The 20,478-nt window shown below is 44.7% G+C and overlaps 1 protein-coding gene across 1 annotated transcript in view; it reads right to left on the bottom strand.

Annotated features, from left to right (window-relative positions):
* Positions 1-4,696: 4,696 nt before the first annotated feature.
* IL1RAP (interleukin 1 receptor accessory protein) overlaps positions 4,697-20,478 on the bottom strand; it is a 37,343-nt gene continuing 21,561 nt past the window's right edge. Inside the window, exons 3-11 of the mRNA XM_085233414.1 lie at positions 19,410-19,695; positions 18,474-18,666; positions 16,560-16,725; positions 15,563-15,634; positions 14,330-14,453; positions 13,113-13,261; positions 10,756-10,905; positions 10,155-10,298; positions 4,697-8,436 (exon numbers count right to left, since the gene is read on the bottom strand). Of these exons, the coding sequence (XP_085089540.1) occupies positions 8,069-8,436; positions 10,155-10,298; positions 10,756-10,905; positions 13,113-13,261; positions 14,330-14,453; positions 15,563-15,634; positions 16,560-16,725; positions 18,474-18,666; positions 19,410-19,695 (1,652 nt within the window). The 3' untranslated portion in view covers positions 4,697-8,068. The remainder of the gene's footprint in view (positions 8,437-10,154; positions 10,299-10,755; positions 10,906-13,112; positions 13,262-14,329; positions 14,454-15,562; positions 15,635-16,559; positions 16,726-18,473; positions 18,667-19,409; positions 19,696-20,478) is intronic.

The raw sequence follows: 20,478 nt of genomic DNA on the forward strand, positions 1-20,478 counted from the left end.
TCACTCCCATTTTCAGTTCTGCCAGACTCACTGACAGCCTAGTTCAGGGCAAATTGAACCATTTAACCAATTAAAATTATTTTCATAACTTCTCACAAAGCATTTTGCAGTTTATCAGCTCACTTTTCAAACATCTCGTTCACTCCCATCCTATTTCATCATTCAGAATGGCCACATATGGACAAAACATCTGAGCCATTTAAAATGCACCTGCCTGAGATTACCAAGAAACCCATGCCTGGAGAGTTCTTTGGAGTCTAATATTCTATCTCTCATGAGCTGGTAGAGTATTTTTGCCTTTATTTTACTTAGGTCTACTCAGCACCAGTGCTTTGGTTTCCATTTCCTTGGTCTGCTGCAGCAGGGCTGGTAAGATTCAGCTTACAGTGCCTTGTAACAGGAAAGCCATCAGCTTTGCTTGATATCTGAAAGAAAGGGTTGAAAAAAAGAGGGGGCACTGCTGGGGGAGATATGCTGGTGAGAGAAGGAAAATGGTGTATGAATCATAATGACTTCAGCAGTATCAACATGGATGAAATGTGGCTTTAGAGAATTGCTCAAGCAATTTCATCAGGGTTGCATCTGAGGACATCAAATCGGGGTCTGTTCTGGCAGCCACACGCTCTGTGTACCCAGAGGGTTCCGCTCACATTTCCAAGGCAGGAAAAATATAGAAATGTACTTGGAAACCCAAGAGAGAACATTCAGACTGACCAGAACCAGACATACAGCTGCAGAACAAATTCATCACTGGAGAAGCCAGGAGGGGACCAAGCCCAGGATGAGACTGGGAGCACTGGAACCAGAGTGTCCTCCATCAGAGTGGGAAAATCACCTCACAGGTGCTGCCTGGTGAGCAAGGCTCCAGCACTTATCATTTCCTCAGACCACAGGTAACAACAGCAGGTTAAAGAACGCACTTTTATTCGGAGAGAAGGGATTTAAAAGGCTTGACCAAGTTCTTTTAAACCACAGTGGATAAAGCACCGTGCTGCACGGTGCACTCCTGCACGGCTGGGCTCCCATTGAGCTCATTAGCAAAGTGTTGTTTGCAAAACCCTGCAGCCTTCTCCTTCCCTGGGTGTTCCCCCCATATACACCGCTTCTACCTCCCTTCCTGCATCCCTGCATCCATCCCACCCTGCCAGCAGGACCTGCCCTTCCACAAGAAATGCTGAGGAGATGCTCAGGCATGTTCAGCTCCACTTTGCGTTGTAATTAAGAAGGGCTCGCCAACATAGGCAGCCCTGACTGCTGCTCTGCGTGCCATTGAAGGTCCCTGGCTCAGATCAGCAGCAGCGAGACAGCTGGGATGTTGCTGCAGTCCTTTGTGCCTGACAGTGAGCGAGGCAATGTAGAAAGACACCGTGTCTGCCTCTGATACTGCATAAATGTCACATCAGAGGCTCCAGTGAATGTCTTCCATGGGCCTAGCAACTGTAGTGCCACCAAGCTCCGTCTCCCAGCTAGAGGACGTAGAAGTCATTGTTGTTTGATAGGTCGCTGTAATGGCAGAGGGCGAGAGCTGGGCCCTGTGCAGGCAGGGGCTCGGGGCGGCTCCTGCCTGGCCCTCCCCGCCCTTCAGCCTTGCAGAGGTGGGTTTCCCACCTGGGCTCAGCCACTGCCCGCCGCTTGCGCTTCAGTCTGCTGCCACCATGGCAGTAGGTCCCACAGCATTGGCAGATCAAGAAGCGTGATGCCCAGTGCTTGGCCTTCGGTGTGGAGACTGGGGGCGTGAGGGCTCCCTGTGGCTCAGGCCGACCTTTCAACCGGCTCTTTCTTCTCTGGACAGGATCAGGGCTGATGTCAGACTGGGAGGAGCAGCTCTCGTTCCAGCCAGAGCCAGCACTCAGGCTGCGCAGTGGCAGCGCAAGACGCAAGGCCTTCCAGAAGTGCGAGCCCGAGCGCTTGGACTTCTCTCCCTTCCAGGTGACGAAGGAGACGGACTCCTTCAGCTGGAGGATGCTGGGGTGGGTGCACTGCAGCGGCCTGTACTCCACCACGATGAGCTTGGTGGCGATGGTGTTCTGGCACATGATGCCCAGCTTGAACTCCAGCAGGCTGATGCTCTTCTCCGTCAGGTAATCAGGGCTCAGCACCACGATCATCCTGCGGCTCCTCTGGATGAAGTCAAACACCGCTTCGGTGGTATCTAAGAGCATAAGGGAGAGGAGTTGGGGTGCAAAAGGGTTGGGGTGCAGGGAGAGAAAAGCCAGAGGAAGCTGTTTGATGGCAAACCTGCGTAGATCTCCCCCTCCCCACCGAAGGCCTGGCACAAGCCCAGTGAATTTCTACTTGGTGACCTGCACACCTGCCAGCTGGGCCTGCAGGAGCAATATCAGCATTTTTGCTTTGCATTTGGCTTTTGAGAAGGCTGAAGTGGTAAATGAGTGGCCAGAACAACAGGACAAGCCAGGACCATACTGTGATTCAGCACTGCATGGCATCGCTGCTGCCCAGGGGAGTTTTGTAAAACAAAAGTCTTGGTTGGGATCACCTGCCTGCTGCTCGGGCAGCCCCTAGCACCAAGGGGAACCAATTGCCCCACCATGCCACCAAGGCTAAGGCCCGCCTCCTTCCCTCTCACGCTGCTCATCCCAAAATGGAAGCTTCCAAACTTAGAAAGCGGAAAATGTCAGCCTTAAATGTCCCCATCAAATCCCCTCTCTGCAATGTGGGGGGATGAAAATACTGTCCTTCGAAGCTTTTCTTGGGGTTGATTGGAGCTTGTACAGCTCAGCAAGATGCTTGGTTGAAACGATGCCAGACAAGGGCAGCATCTCTTTCATTACGAGCACTGAAAAACAGCAAACCTGAAGGATGTCCTTGAAGTTCTATCTATGGTTTGGGATGCGGTAAGCATATTGAAGGTGTCATGGCTAATGGGTGAGCAGCAGAAAGGATGGGAATTAATAGGGCTGTGGCACTTAGCAATTAACTCCAGCTGATTAACAGAACCGTAAAACTTAAAAAAAAAAAAAAAAGTGTATACAGCCACCCACTTCCTGCATGCTGGTGCTGGCAATGGGGGGTACCTGAGGACATAGAGTGTTTGAGCAGGACAGGAGCACTGGCTAAGCAGCAAGAAAAGCCTCCTGGTATGTGAATGGTTGTGGCAGTGAAGAGAGCTCAGCTTCAAGCCTGCAGAGGGACCAGGTCTTTGCCCCGCAGAGGAATGGCAGCAGCGTCCAACTCCCTTCTGTCAGCTGAGGTTCATATAAATAACAATACCACTCCTTCTACATGATGGCCATGCTGTCATTCTTGCAGTCCTTGGCTCTCTCTGTTTCCTTATCTCACAGCAGTAGGTGCACTGTGTTGCACCTGAATGCGTCTTATTTTAAGACCATAAAAATAAATGTTTCTTCAAAGACATGACTAGCTGTAAACCACACTGTCCCTAGATTATTTGGGGACTAGGAACTTAGGATAAGAAAAATGATTGAACAATTAAGCCTTAATATCCTAATGGAGGAAGTAGGGCACTTTGTTTTGTTCTTTAACAATGGAATTTGAATTGAATTTGTACAAAAGTTTTATGGGGATTCCCCCCACCCCCATCCCCCCCATATACAGGAAAACACTGATTCATTGAAACCAGAAGTAGATGATAAAGCCAGCTCCGTCAGAATTGTCACTTAAAGCTGCAGAATGCTCTAACCACTCTATTTCAAAGGTATAAAGAATCTGCACCAATCTCCTAATTGACTGAGTCCAGGCCTCATTCAAACCTTTCTATAACTAACTGAGATCTATTTTGAAATCAGCCAAGCTTCAACATCTTCTGAAAGAAAAAGCTCCTTTGCTGGCTTGAAAGGTCTTTCTTTTTGAAAGTGGAATCACAGAATCACAGAGAAACGTAGGCAGAAGCAGCCCCTGGGAGGTCACCTGTTCCACCTACCTGCACACAAAGAACAGGTTCAACTAATGTGAATGATTCCAAAACTGCTGAAATCGTGTTTTCACTGAGCTGACAGTGATGGTTTTCTTTTATCCATTTTAAATTAATTTTGAGATTCATTTTATTTTCACAGGCAAGATGTTCAAATTTCTGAAGATATGTTTTATTCCTGAGAATGGGATGCCTTTGGACTTGGCTGATGAAGACATGTGAGACCACCACAAGTGTTTCCTTGTTCACTTCAGGGGAGTTGGACTAGATGATCTTTAGAGGTCCCTTCCAACTCAAAAGATTCTATGGTTCCACTTGTTTCACTAGTGATCTTCAGGTCTTGGGCTTTCTCTGAACTTACCTGCTACCATACAGTCAAAGGAAAAAGTTAAGAAAGTAGCTCAGATGAGAAAAAGAAGGAAAAAAAAAACACTGACAAACTTTTCTAGTCCAGGTACCTGAAGGTGATGGGCAAAGCAGCCTAAGACTAGGTCTGATTTCTCTGCATAAGGCAGACACACTTCCAAAACTCCAGCTCATTGCTCAGCTTCTCATGCTAAAGGATGGTGTTTCCTTCCCATTTTTCCATCCTGTGATTGCTCTATGGGTTAGAGGCTTTCTGTGTGTGCATATTCACTTCTGGGTGACATGTGATCTGCACAGGCACATCATGAGACAGCCATTCCCCCTCTAAAACAGCATCCCCAAACAATCCTGATATTTAGACTACATACATCTTTCTTTAACACCCTTTTGTAGATGTAATGGGGAGGAAAATGATACTCATGACAAATGCACAAGGACTGAAATGCAAAGGTGAAAATGTTTTATTGAAAAGCAAAATAAAATAATACTGACACTTCACAGACCAAATAACACAAAGGCAAAAATATACAGAAAAGAGAAAACTCTGTAACGGCTATGTGACATCAAACAGTATAAGGAAAGAAATATTATTTCCAATTCGTGCAAGGCTGTTTCTCTAGGAAATAACAATGAGAAACTCTGTATGAGCTGCATGTTGATAAATGTTAGGTTAAGGCACGGAGACACAAAAGAATCAAGTGAACTGGACAGACATTGTGACAGAAGCCATCATGGAAACCAGATGGAGCACTGGATGAAATGGTAGGTGTACCAGAGCAGTTCTCAGGTCAATACTGCGGCAGGAACTGGGGGCCATCCCTGGCCTGGAAGATTCCCATGAGATCCATGGTGATGTTTATTTTTAAGTCAAATTTTTAACAATCAAATTAGAGTCTAACACAGTCTTGCTTTGGCCTTTCCTTTGCCTGAATATCTTGCAGCTGATCACAGGGATACCAAAATCTCTAACAGAAATGAAAAGCTGGGCAAAATGATGCAGCTACAATGGGTTCACGAAGCTTAGCATGGCCTTGGTTGCTACCTCCTGCCAATGAAGCTTGCTGGAGTGTGGGGAGCAGCTCTGCCTCTACACCAACCACTATGGAAAGAAGGTTCAGCAACAGCAAAGCTTTTACGTGTCCGGAGCAGATGAGGAGTTCCATAACCTTCAGTGAAGCTGACTGCAATTTTTCACATGCTTAAAGCAAAACTTACTTGCTTTGTGAGTGAGGGAGAGAGTGGGTAAGGGATGGAAAAGGAGGTGGGAAAAAAGGAATTGCTACATGTTCTACATTAGTACAGTATTTGCCCCAGTGATGCAGGTGGCTGGGGCTGCCCACTGCCCTGCCACAACACTGTTAAGCGTGAAAGGCTACAAGCAAGGCCTTTGCTGACTCTAGGATTCAGCCTTCAAGGCTGGGCTGGGCTGATCCCCAGCATACCCTCAAAGCTCACTGCCAGCTGAGTGAATAGTGCATAGACACCACCTGATAGTGCTTTTTTAATGCCATTATCAATAGCTATGCTTCACCTATTGAGCACCAACAGAGAGAAACCATGAGTCAGAAGCGACTCAGGAGCACCCATTATCTACAAAAAAAATAAGCATGCACTTAGTGTGTGTAGTACTGAATACCACAATTAAGTGAGAAGGCCCTTGTATGGGGAGCTGCAGGAGAATAGACACCCCTGGAGCTTGTAGTATTACGTGAAAACGTTATGAATAACAGCACCAATCAATGCCAGGGTCCTGCTGTGCTTTGGTCTGTCCTACAAGGGACACCCCCAGTCCTGTGCTGAAAGGCTTGTATGCTGGGGGTTAATCCATAGGTATTTTCCTATGCTTCTTGCCTTCTATTGAAGCAAGGGCTTGTACTCAGTGGGTTCCATACTTCCATTTTGTGCAAAAATTGCAGAACCTGAAATACACTTCCTGTTCAGCAATTGGAAACAAGAGGGGTGGAAGTTTGCTGTGAAAAACCAAGCCCAGTTTAAACCTCAGCCCCAAATGACAAACAGCTACGTTATTCAGACCCAGGCAGAGCACACCAAGTCTTACCCAGCTGGATAGTGCTTTCAACGAGCTCAAGTACTTTTGCTGGATTCCCTGGAGAGTTGGGCATATAATCACTGTTCTCTCAAAGCTTTCAGCAGCACCATGCACAATGCTTTCCCCAGCCAGCAGCACAGAGACAGCAGGTGGGTTCAGTAGTATACTGGGGTTCCTTGCAGTGCTTGTGAAATCCCTGAGCTTACTCTTCAAAGAAGCACCTCTCAAAGATGCTCCATGGCCTGTGCTAGTGGGAGCTATTCCCTAGATTACAAACATTACAGCCTTGAAAGATTTAAGATGATCAGAAGATTGGAGAGTCCTAGAGACAGACCACTTATTAGTAGAAATGCTACAATACAAATAGCACCTAGAAGAGCACGTTTCAAACAACATATACGTACACAGCAATTCCACATTGCTAAACTATCTGTAACTGTTTCTATAGAGAAGATGAGGAGCTTCAAGAGTTTATGCTTCCCCCACCAATGCAGAAATGTGCAGTCCCACAGCAATCAGGATTACAGGGCTGGGACACTGATCACAGCATTGTAGGGGTTGGAAGGGATCTCCAGAGATCATCGAGTCCAACCCCCCTGCAAAGCAGGCCCCCTACAGCACGCTACACAGGTAGGCATTCAGGTAGGTCTTGAATATCGCCAGAGAAAAAGAATCCACAACCTCCCTAGGCAGCCTGGTACAGCGCTCCATCATCCTCACTGTAAAGAAGTTCCCTTGCATACTGGTCCAAAATTTCCTATGCTCAAGTTTATGGCTGTTTCCCTTTGTCCTAACCTTACAGACTGCTGAAAAGATGTTGGCCGTGTCTCTGACTCCCACTTAAGATACTTATAAACATTAATAAGATCACTTCTGAGTCTTCTTTTCTCAAGGCTGAAAAGACCCACTTCACTCAGCCTTTCCTCATAGGAGAGATGCTCCGGGCCCTTTATCATCTTTGTGGCCTTCCGCTTGCCCCTCTCAAGGAGATCCCTGTCTTTTTTGTACCCAGAACTGGATACAGTACTCCAGGTGAGGCTGTCCAGGGCAGAGTAGAGGGGGAGGATCACCTCCCTTGACCTGCTGGCCATGCTCCTTTTAATGCACCCCAGGATCCCAGGGCACTGCTGACTCAACACCAAACTGTCATCCAAGGACTCCCAGGTCCTTCTCCCTAAAGCTCCTCTCCAGCAGGTCATCCTCCAATCTGTATTGATATTCTCAGTTATTCCTTCCCAGGTGCAAAATTCTACACTTTCTTTTGTTAAATCTCATCTGGTTTATTGCTGCCCAGGTCAAAATGAAAGGCTCTATATTCCATTCAAATTGAACCCTAGCCTCTGCTATAGGGACCAACAATCAGAAGGGAGTGAATGGAGAAGAGGAAAGAAGCCCTGTCTTGGAATCTAAGGAATGTCCCATAGGAACTGGATCAAGAAGTACTGGCATGTACAAAGGCCACATTATGACAAGGTGCTGGCTGCACCCCATCTGAAGACCCCAGATATAGACCCTGAGACCAAGGCTTCTGTGGTTCATTACAAGGGTGTGCAATCACAGAGAGAAGTGTATGTATCTTTGGTCTTTCTACTGCCAGGACAGTAGAAAAGCTGTAGGGAGGCACAACTGTCCTCTGAAACACTTGGGACATAGACCCAGCCTGAGCTCCTTTCTAGTCCCTAGCTTAACTTCTATATTTTTTGTGGGATTTTCTGTTTTGTGGGTGATTTTTTTGTTTGTTTGTTTTTTTGCTGATGGCATCAAACATTTCTTAGGGAGACATATGAGGGCTCTTGCCGATCAAGGCTCGAACTCCTGATAATTTTTTTTACTGGCAGTTCCAGCTGTAGCTCTTTCCAGAACCTGCCCTTTGGGAACTTCGATTTCTCTCCTTTCCATTTAATGATAGTCAAGGCCGCCTTGGCCTGCTTCAGCTCCTTCACTTTGCTCTTCTTGATGACTTTGTACTGCACTAGAATAACTTTGATGTTGCCCTTGGAAGCCATGTTCTCTAGACCAGCCTTGAGCTCCAGCAGGGCCTGTGTTCCCTGCATGACGTAGTTGGGGCTCAGGACAACAAGCAGACGTTGGCTTTTCTGGATGAAGCTCAGGGTTTCGTCTGTGACAACTGGGAGAAAGAAACATCAGGGTGGTTAGTGATGGCTGAGAACAGGCTGCTGAGCTGCTCACATGATTCCACATAGGTTTTAGAAGGGGATGATGAAATACCTCAGATGCTCTTTCCAAAGACCATGCTGGTGCTTCTCAAGCTCTGTAAGAACTCCTAGCCCATGGTCCCATAGAGGAATCTCTATGTTTCTCGTGGGTTAATTTACTTTGGAAATACTGTTATATCAAGCAACTTTACACTAGTTGTTCCTGTTGCTACCATTGATGAAAGTAGATCTCAGTGTTGCTAAAAGTGACATGTAAACCATTCAGAGGATTTTTAATTATGCACCCAAAAATGACAAATATCATGGTAACTGTGGATCGTCTTTGATTTTCTAAAACCTGCGTGTAGATTGTCCTTAGCCACCTTTCTGTAATTAATGTGAAAATCCCCTGTAAGCACAAATCCCAGTGCTTGCTCTTGCTGCTGCAGGGTCTCCCACACTGCATTGACAACGGAATGTTCCTGAGTGGTCAGAAAACATAATGGAGAATAAAATAACACTGACAGGCAACTTCATTTAGCTGTCAAGCACATTTGATTAGTTCCTGTCAGCAAAGTCATAGGATAATCAATCTCCTACTGTTCCTTCACCAAGGACAACATAACTCTCCCAGCAACACAGATGTACACTCCAGAGGCATGGCACCAGCTGCCAAAAGCTATTTTCTGGTCTGCTCTGCTTCCTCAAGAAGATCAGTCAAATCCTAGCTCAGATGCAGTGGGGAGGATCCAGCAGCATTGCTAACTGCAGCCATGTGCCAGCAAGATAGAACTCAGCTGGGCTGGTCTTCAGAGCTCACTGGATTGAGGCTGGGAGTGGCAGTGAGCTGGGATAGGAGCACCTTTTAGTGATGGTGAAGGGCAAGGGAGCTCAAGATTGCAGTGCTGGAAAGAAAACGCAACTCTCCAGCAGAAAGAGTGACATGAAGTTGGTGAGTATGCTTCTGGCCCACAGCAATCTTAGGCAGCTGAGAGGTGGAAGATGCTCTGTCAGTGCCAGTTTCACAAACTTCCATTCTGGGTGACTTTCTACATCCTACATGCAACAAAATATTCTTAACCATAACAACTAATTTTATGCTATGTTAGACACAGATTTTCTAATTAATGAAGGTGAGTAGCAGGCCTCCTGGGAGGGCACGTTATCATCTCAGAGAGGCTGGTACAGCACACTCCACACCTCCCTGAAGCTGGCACTTCTGGTGAGCTAGTAGCCCAGTGCGGCATCACACTTCTCTATTCACTTATTTTTTAAAGTCTTGACTTCATCCCCCTTTCCTAAAACAGCTCAGAGGTTGTGTGAATGTCAGCGGATGTTTCCTCTGTGCTGATAAAACCACTACTTCCACACATCACTCTTGGGGAAAGCAAGTGAAATGACCACAGCCACCGCTTGTTCCAGGCCATCAGAAAATCTTCTGTGGACATCTGTGACATTGTCACATGCAGCAAAAACATTAGAAGATACCAACAAAAAATTGTTCTTGGAGATGGGGAGGTTAAAAGGTAGTCTGGAATGACCAGCTCTCATCAGTTACCCCTGCAAGGGGACTGGAACTTGATCTTTAAGGTTCCTTCCAACCCAACCCACTCATTCTATGAGTTTATGATCAGTACCTCAAAGAACCAATAAAGAAGAGGAGTTTCACAGCCCCCTGTGAAGTACTCACTTCCCCCAGGGAGGCTGTCTCTGTCGAAGATACACAGCTTGTACCCAAACTCATTTTCCAGGACTCCTCGCAGCGTCAGCAGCACAAATTCTTCCTCCTCCGCGTTGCGTGCATAGGACACATACACATCGTACTCCTTCCCATCTGAGCATTGAGAGAGTGCAGAGAAATACAAACAGCAGAAGAAACACTTGTGATACTGCGCATGCTGAGTCTTTGATTTTCTTAAGGGGAAAGTCAATATAAATTATATAACTGATATATATTGATATATATATTTATATATCAATTTGAGCCCAGGTCAAGACATCAATTTCCATAGCTCTAAGGCAGCAGTGCTGCCTCTGATAGCCCAGACTGAATGTGAAGATACCCAGACACCACTGGGCTGCTGAAGACAAAAGACTGCAGCAACATCACCACAAAGAGAAACAGTAACACAGTAAGATGTGGTCATACTGAGGAAGAAGGATGCTTAATTATCTCAGCCTTCTGGATGCCTTCCCACATTTTAAAGCAAATCGCTCCTGATTTGAGAACCCCTGCATAGAATCTGAGAAGCCAGGCATTTACTTATAAAATAAGCCCTTTAACTCCTTACCTAGAATGGTTTCATCTGTTCCAAAATGAGCTCGATAGAAGAGGACCATTTCAAGCCAATAAACATGATAGATGACAATCAGCACCACGACGAGCAGGATGGTTGCTCCCAGTCCACAGGCCAGCTCCACAGTGTACTTCGGTGCTGCAACTGGATGCAAAAAAGAACAAGAGGCCAGGTTTACCAAACAGGCCGCACCTTCAGCTAAGCAGAATCAAGCATATGCTATATGTAGTCAAATGATGCAGAGGAACACTGGGAAATAAAAGCCAAGAGCCAAGCTGGCCCTTCAGACAAAAGTGGCCAAACCAAAGCTTGTCTGGCAAGACATGTGACAGCAGACCCATAGATGGAAATCACTTGCATAGCCCATAGCCAGTATATGAACATGATCATCTCATGAGCATATACAACCTCTTTGGGCAACACATACTTCTAGAAGTCAGCCAAAGCTCACCTGCAACAACATAAAGGCAATGGCCACTGCTTTCCCTCCCCATCACACACCCACAGTTCTCGTGTCGCATCCCAGAATGACAACAAGGATATAACTAGCCTTGACCTGACCGTTTCCTATCACAAAGGAAGAATCAGTTCATATCAGAAAAGCTGAAGCATTTGCAAACAAAGACAACCCTGTGAGCAACAAAACAAGATCACAGCCTCCCTTCCAGTTCATATGGTATCTGTCATGATGCTGTTGCTTCTTTGTGTTATGGGCAGAAAAAGCTGCAATCCTGGACAACAACTTTTTTTTTTTTTTTTTTTTTTTTAATAGTGACTCGTGGCAGCTCACATGCATGCTGGCAAACTGCGTGATATGAAGAGTGAATGGAAGCATCACCAAATTTCAAGATCTATTAAATTTTATTAGAAACTTAATTACCAAAGAGAAAATGCAAGGAATTTAACAAGTTTCATTATGTGATGAGCAGCAGAAGTACAAGGAAAAGAAGGGAAAGCATCCAGAAAAAAAAAAAAAAATCTGGAAACTTATATAACCTATTGTAATGAAATAGCTGCAGCCAACATATACAGCTACTTGCTAAAAACTGGAAGGTAAGTGGAAAGGGGTTAGGTTCTAGGATGCCTGGTGTTTCTATGCCCAGTGGAATGGTCTGCAGTGAGCTTAGTTCAAGGTTGTTCTGCCAGCAGTGCTTGAGGCCGAATCTTGCAAGTTTCTGTGGAACAGAGCAGAAAGGAGGGGTTGTGAGTAACCAAATCTGCTCAGAGCAAACCCACTCAACTGCTGCAGGAGCAAACGTGGGAGGAAGAGAAGAGGATAGAGAAGACCAGTCCACTAGATACAGCATTTAGGCAGTGCTGTCTGGGGAAAGAATTTGAAGGCTGCTACATATACAATCATTATCATCCCAGAAGAATTGTGTAGGGTAAATGCACTACAGATGCAGATGGCTTCAAGTCTTTCAGTTCTGTTTGGTCTATTGTTCCTTCCTAGTGATCCAGAAAAGGTTCATTTCAAATGAATGGGACTAAAAATGAAAGAGGACAGGGACTAAGAAAGAAGAGAAAGAACTCTTCTAGAATAGATCTCTGTGAACCTTCTCATCCTAACAGGGAAAAGTAGGAGGAAGAACGTGTCTAGCATGGTCTCCACAAGGCAGACCAGGATTTCATATGGGAGAAGGGAGGGGAGGGTCTGATCTACTGCAAGCTGTACTGAAGCTCTAGATTAGGTTGATAAAGCAGCAGAATATCCACTTACTCATGATACCATATATACCTATACTGAAGGCTCAGTTCTTATTACTGAGAGGTGGGTCTGTCAAATAGGAAGAAATACCTTTGAAGAAAAAAGATGCAGGAAAAAAATGCACTCTGAATAAAGTTTGAGCAGTCCGTACCTACCACACTGAAGTACTTGCATCTAGATTGGAGCATTATCACAATAAAGAGTAAAATCACAGAGCATCATGGTCAGATTACCTTACTTCTCACGTAATGTCAGAGTGCAGTGTCCCTTCTGTAGGATGCCAGCAGGCAGCAGCTCTTACACAAACAACTAGTCTGAAATCATTTCAAACCACCCAGCCCCTTGAATATGCATCAGTTGTAGTACATGGATGGTGCGAGAAAGGTTCTACCCCTCTCTTTCTCACCAGCCAGTTGGTCATGGCACAGGCACATGAGACATGCATACTTTGATCTCCACCACCAGATGTAATATAAGCAACTATAATTCATCTATGCGTAAAGAGTAGTGTGTGTTGGGGAAAAAAAAAAGCCTGAATGAAATAATTGTTCCCCTACTGCTTTGCAGGGCAAGGCTCAAGGCGGGATGGACAGCCCAGTGTGAATGTACCTCAATTCACCACCATGCTCTGCAAGTACTTTACCTTTCATGCGCACTATGGCCTGGCTATGGCTTTCCCCTCTGGCATTTCTGGCATAGCAAGTGTAATTGCGTTTCAAGTCCTCTGGTGTGGCTTTTGCAACTGTTAGTGTCCTTATGATAGTTTTGTCTTCAAAACGTCTAGGAATTTCGCTGCAAGAGGAAAGCTAGAGCATTACATACTTGAACACTTAGACCTTCATCCAGGTCATTGATGAGTAAATTGCAGAAGACTGAACCCAGTACTGATCCCTGGGGGACACTGCTGTCTGCAGGCCTCCACCTAGACCACCAGCTGATCACAGCCCTCTGAGCTCTGCCATTCAGTCACTCACTCATTTTTCCCCACTGCAGATGTGTCGTTTTATTTTAGAAAAAAAAAAAAAATGTTCTTGTCTACAAACCAATAGATCCCATGAACTCAAGAATCCAACTCCACTCCACTTTCCCTGTGCAACCCTGGATAAGTCACTTTGAAGTCTCTCTCTGCCTGAGCTTACTGTTATTCTCATTTTGCAGGTATTTCCTTTTGCCTTTCTATCTTCTACAATGGTTTGCAAACCAATCAGGTAGCCTTCTATATCTAATTCAGAACCCAGTAAACAAGTTTCTGAGCCTCATTTGGATTCTTCACATAATTGAATCTCTCTGCATTCCTCCTAATCAATACTACGCATAACACTATCGTTTGTTTTCAGCCTCTATCTCCTGAAACATTTTGTCATTTAAGCTATTTCACAGCATTCCTCTAAACAAATCTGTGACTGCCTGTTTCTGAAATCTCACAGTACCATCAGCTGTTTATACTGGTAGTAGGATCTGAATGGGTGATGATGAGAAATGGGAGACAAAGCTCCCACAGTCCTTTCTATAAAGCAAGGTACTGTTCATGTTTAAATGACTTCTACCTGGAGCTCACTGCAGCACAGAGTAGATACATGGCTTCCTGACTGAGGGGGGAGGTGGAGATCTACACTCTCTTCCTTGCAAGAGAAAAATTAGACTACTATTTGGCCCCAGTACCTGCAGAGGAAATGTAAGAGCAATGGGATTTTAGGAGATCTGACACTTCTTGCCTTGAACCATTTGCCTAAAGACTTTCCTCCTGGTTGGAAAAGCCACAGATATGCTGCAGATGTTTCTAGCAAGGCTATGGTACTGCCACCTGCACCCATACCCCTTCGCAGGACCCAGGTCAGAGTTAGACAAACCAAGTGTTACCTTTGTGTGACTTTGACATCCATGATGTCATCTGTGTTCTTTCCATCTATGGTCCACCACACCTCAGTCCGAGAGTCCTTCAGAAAGGTGAAAAAGACCTCACAGGGCAAAACAAGATCATCTCCTGGGAAGAAATGGCCACAATGAAGTATTACAAAGCACAGATAGCATCACACTGAGCTTTCCAGTGGCCCTACCAGGCCAAACTCTGCCTCCCTTTAGGAAGCAAAAAGGTCAACACGCACTTTCAGACATTTGATGTCTGCTTAATACCCTGGACATGTCGACTTATGACAGAAATAAACAGGAAAAAATATCCTGGTTTCCTAAATACTCCAGAAATTCCGTGACTGCACCAAGTGACACACTCAAATAGAGCTGCTCCACGCCAACCACTTCTTGGAAACCTTGGCAGTATTAAGCATTCCAACTGCACAGGAGACAGTGACCTTAAAAAGAAGAATTTTGGTGTGGAAACAATCCTTCAGGCACTCCACTTCCCTTCAAGATCAGGCTTGGAAGCCTGAATATTATTGTTATGATCTGCCCACAAGGCTCACAGAGTGTGGCAGAAGCCTGATCTTCTGAGCTCAGAAGTAGTGCTTTAGAGTGAAGACTGCTGGTAATCATCACCATTGGCATGACATTTATTACAGGAGTGTAATGGGACACAATCCATTCAGCATAGGGAACTGCTCCAAAGAGCTATCAATCTAAACAGATGGAGTAGAGGAAGTGGTGTAATATCCCACTACACAATACTGTAAGGCCAGCAAATGGAGAGCTGTCATTAATTAGGAAGTAACCAGAGGGAGAGGAGATGAGCAAAGAAGTGGCCAGAAGGCAGAAGCTACAAAGGCACTGAATGAGGGAGGGCTGGAACAAACCACAGCCAGGGTCAGGACTGACACTAAGTCCTACAGGAATTGCTCTAAGTAACTAAGAGCTCTCATTTCATCTGTTTCTGCAGCTGCTCCAGTTTGCTGGAGTCCTCTATCTCCATGCCTGAATATTAAAAAAAAAAAAAAAAAATCTGTGGGCACAAATTAACTTTAAAGCTATGCCCTCCTATTCTGCCATGGAGAACTAGCACCCCTAACCATCTGCCAGACAGCTTGTGGCAGCTGCTCTGCTCTGTGAAGGGAAGCACTGGGAAAGCAGAGGGAAAGGAGAGTCTCTGCCTGGCTGGCCGTACATCCCTAAACCCTAGGGATGGTAGGCGTTGCCATTTACCTGCTTCCAGTTCGTAGACAACTTTTTCATTTGGGGAGGTGAACTGTGGTGGCAAGGCCTTGTTTGGAGATCCTGTGGGAAAGAACAGAGAAGCTCCTGCAGCTTTACTCACAGTGCCCCCCTGCCCCAGTACATATGATGCTATCTAATTTGTGATACGATTCTAATGCAGAATTTCAAGCAAAGGGAAATCTAGTCCTAGTCCCCAAACAGTGCCAGATGCAGATTTTGAGGCTCCTTCAAAAGTTTAGATATGTCTAGATTTAAGGCTCAGGGCCTCCCACATCTGAAGAGCTCCATGTCCCCTGAGACTCAGCATCTTCCATGAAGTACAATATATACCAGAAATTCATTTCTGCTCCTAAAAAAAAATAAGATGTCAACATCAATTCTCATCATAGGCATTTAATCCTGCACTTAAAGCTGTCATTGCCTTTGTGCTCAGAACTTGCTCTACTGTTCACTTGGTTTTTAAGCTCCATCTACAACTCACTGGCAGGTTGGCCAAGCCCTTGTCCATAAGTGCAGACCTGCCCATGCACTGGCTGAAATCCCATCCATGAAAAATCATTCTAGCTCAGCACAAAGGCTTTGAGAGTGCAAGAGGATTGGAAGAAACAGACTATGGTTGGACAATCCCACAAATAATGATGAGCAGAGGGCAGTGGAGACAAAAACGAGTGTCAGGGTTATGCACTCATGTGCCAGCAGAGGGTACCCCTGACCACCTCATGGGCTGCACCTCACCAGCCAAAGCCTGGTTACCCTTGGTGTTCCTCTGGGGGTATTTGACATGGTGATGAGTGGCGCTTCCAGCACAACATGCCTTGAATAGTCACAGAAGGCTGACCCCAGCAAGCCAAAATACAGCACTAACAAGTCAGCTGAGTAACACAGATTGAACACAACCACAAACAGATCCCGACAGACTTGAGCAGTTTTCACCACTTCTGTAGTTATCCACCTGCAGCTCATATTTTTTTGAAGTCATTCTTACCTACCACCTTCATCTTTACGGTTCTGGTGAGATTATATGTTCTTCCATGGTCCTTGAATGTCACAATGCAGGTGTAATTCCCTTCATATGCACTGCGGACAACACCAATGACAAGCTTGGACCCTTGAGGATGTCGTTCATTGAAGTTGTCCACTAACCTGCAGGACTAGAGTCAGGCAGAAAAAGCACTTGTGTTTTGGGACTCAAAAAGTTATTGGTTTAAATCCCACTGCAAATATCTGTTTTGAAACTATAAATATGATGCGAGACTTGGGTATCTGATGCAGCTCAGGCCTAAATGCCATGAACCCTGAGAATACAAACTGGTTTATTCGCCTCAAAAAAAGAGGTGATCAAGCTGATGATCCTAATAGCTTTATCCCACCTCAAATACAGATAATTTCAAAGACATATATAGCTTTGATCTAGAAGTGCATTTGTAATCAAGGTGAACACTTTCGCAAAGTGAAGTAAAAACAGACGAGGAGAAAAATGATGATGTATTCACAGATACCAAGAGTAAAGGACATGTCCCCCAGTTGATGTCAGCATCTCTAACGCTTTCAGGCCTAATCATGCTACCCTGACTGACATCAATTGTTGATGAGGCCCCAGAATTGGCAAACGAGAATCTATAATACAAAAACCTTAGTAACTCTTCTCTCTCTGCCAGGTGAGGCAGGAAACCTCAGCCAAGTACCAAGCTAGAGATCCCTTTCCAGGAAGCAGTTAAGCAGATGATATCTTCATTATCATAAAACCCAAAGATATGCACATTTTTAAAGAGATTATTTCTGAATGGTGCATTTCCCAATGAGATAGATCCTAATGGGGCAATTTAAGACAGGGGTCATATACCATTTTTAATGTTTTTTATTAGGCATGGGATGACTTGCTGCCTGAAAAATGATTTCCATGGGGCTTTGTGTTTCATCCTCCTAATTGATTGTTGAAATGTGAATTTCAATGAGCAGTACAAGTAAGACATTTCAACTATCAGAATGAAATGGTTCCTCTTGGCTACAAAAGCAAGCTTTTCCTGAAGGATTTCAGAGTTGGATATTCTTTAAATTTTTAATTTTTTCTTTTTAACAGCAGATATTCGTTGCCAAATTTCTTTACTATCAAGTTCACTCATACAGCACCTTCTACCTTGAAATTTGGAACTGCTTTACAAGATGTTAGAGAATTCAGTACCACAGCCCCGTGGCTGTGCATCCTCTGAGAATTCCTTATTCTCTCTTGACTAAAGGCATCCATCTAAAGAAAAATACTGAAGTAAAAATTTAATACAATTTAGCAGTAATTGTGTAGGCATGAGCCTGAGGATGGCTGGAAACAGCCTGACTATCAGAGTGGAATGGAATAGGGATGTCTCCATCTTCAGAAAAGAGGTTTGCCAATTTGTGGCAAATAGCATCTGTGGTCCTTGAAGAGCCCCACTCTACAACTTCATTCTCTGACCTCATGAGATTTTGGAGGGGAGGTTTTTCTCCTTAACTTACAAAATGTTTTTATCTTTATTTTAGTAAAAAGGGAATAAAGTCATGATTTTGTTTACAGGAATAGCAATTTGCTTGCTGTGTAGGTCAGGCATACTACCAACTGAACTGAAGTTCCCAAATCCCTTACTTGAGTCTTCTCCACTTATACACACAAATCAAAATATACATATATATATATATATATACACATATACATATATAATATCAGTGTTTGTTCTCATATCCAAAGACAGTTTTACTCTTGAACTCAATGGAAACAAAGCTCTAACTGTAGCTTTACTAACTTTAACAGTTTAATCACTGGACAGACTCTAAAATACAGCTCCGTGGTTCTCACCTCGCATACTGCTTTTTCAGACACAACACCAAATCCCCCTTCTGCCCAAATAATGACAAAAGTGCTTCTCACCTGGTACCACTTGACAGTTGGTGTTATACTAGCAGGGTAAAACCCATCAATGTCTGGACATATGATCTTTTCATTAGCATACTCCAGGTAGAACATCTGCTCAACAGGTTTTATTGAATGACTCACACAAGAGCCTTGATCTTTTGGAACAACCTCCAAAGGAAAGGCAACTTTGCTGCAGTAAGTTGTGTTTCTAAGGACAGAGGAGGAGAGGGCTGATTAGACAAGACTAGCTTCCTCCTATAGCAAGGTAATGAAATAAAGATCACATCTGCAATAATGAGCATCATCATTTTGATGAAGCATATACAACCTTAGTTGATTCATGTATATATGTGAAAGGAAGCACCAGAGACGGCCACACCACCTCAGAAAAGCCCATAAACATGACTAATAAGCAACATACACTCTCCTGCTGGTAGAGCAGATAATGGTGTCAAAGACACAGTGAACATGAGACAACACGAGGAAGATTGGAAAGAGCTCCCATGCTCAGTGCAAAGCAGCTGCTATGTTCATTTTGTACCACACTTAGAGACACTTCTAATTTCCTAGAAGTCTGGATCTCATGAATCTTTGCCAAATTATCATGCAGTCAAAACATCACCCTTGCATCTGAAGCTATTTTTACTCTAGACATACAGATCACTTCTTAATGGTGAGTGCCTATGGATTTTGCCATGGGCTCAGCAATAATACGTTCACGGACTCTTGTAGTTAGTGAGAAGAGGCGTGTTCATTAATGCTTGCAAGGCTCCAAGCATTATTACAATGTAAATTGGCTCAGTGCTGAATGGCCTTATAATTGTAACATTCTTTTCCCATTAATGCTTACGTAAAGGCTCTTCTCTCTACAGAAAGATCCACCACTAACAGCACAGCCCTCGTGCTTCCACAAAAGTCCTACGATTACAGAAGCTGTGCCACACAACCTACCTGAGCATGCACGTGTAATTCCCAGTGTCATTGAGGAGAGCAGGCCAGAACCAAAGGGTGTCTTTCTCCTTACTGATGCGGTTATCCGGGAGACGAAAGTTAATAGGCTCCTCCAGATCTCGGTCCTGCCCAATCCTGTACCAGATCAGGGTTAAGCCAGCAGAATGGGCTGTGCTGTAGTTGTACTTCAAGAAGGTCTCGAAAAGCGGGCATTTGATCTTGGCGGGTTCCCCATCGTAAATCTGGATCTGTTTCATGGTGTCCACACCCCAGTCATCACAACGTTCTACAACCACAAAGAACAAAGTGCCTTAGCTTGCAAAGCTACAGGAGAAAAACAGGTCTGCACCCACTCCCTACAACCTTGGTCCTGCCTCCACCAAAATGAGAGGCAAAAAAATCCACTGTCTTAGGTGAAAGCAAACTTGGTTTTCACAAACCACATCAAGAATACTGTATTCAGCTCTTGAGAAGCTGTAAACATCTACTTTCCTTTATACATTTCCTATACTCTCCTGATTCTCATGATGTATTGTCCTGATGGCAAACAGATATAGCAGGATACTGTTGTTACCAGGCTTCCCCGAGAGCTCCAGGGAAGCTCAACCTTAACCATTACTACAATGGGAAGATAAGCTGTGGGTGAAAACAATCCCAGGTGTCTGTATGAACAGAGGTGCCTGAACTAGAGAAAACTGAACACTGCAGATGTTAATCCTGTCCGTAGAGATAGGAACCATTGCCCTGCAAGAGAAATGTGGATTAGGGCAGCTAGGAATGAGGACTGTCTTTTCAGTTGTGGATTTGTGTGACCCCTTTGCATGTTATGCTGAGTACAAACACTATCAAGTGACTTTATAGCAAAGTCTGGGAAGGGAGGCTGAGGGGGTACGAGAGGAAGCAGCATTGAGGAAGCAGCAGGAGGTTCACTTGGGGATCACAAAACAGCTCCCAGTGCATTCCCCAAGTGCCATCCAACAGGATCCGCACAGCTCCAGGCAGACTCAGACTGACAGAAATTAAGCAGCAATAAAAAGCAGCTCTAAGGTGATTTTTTTCTTAGTTTTTT

Source organism: Meleagris gallopavo, chromosome 11, assembly GCF_905368555.1.
Source record: "Meleagris gallopavo chromosome 11, MGAL_WU_HG_1.1, whole genome shotgun sequence".
NCBI lineage: Eukaryota > Metazoa > Chordata > Aves > Galliformes > Phasianidae > Meleagris > Meleagris gallopavo.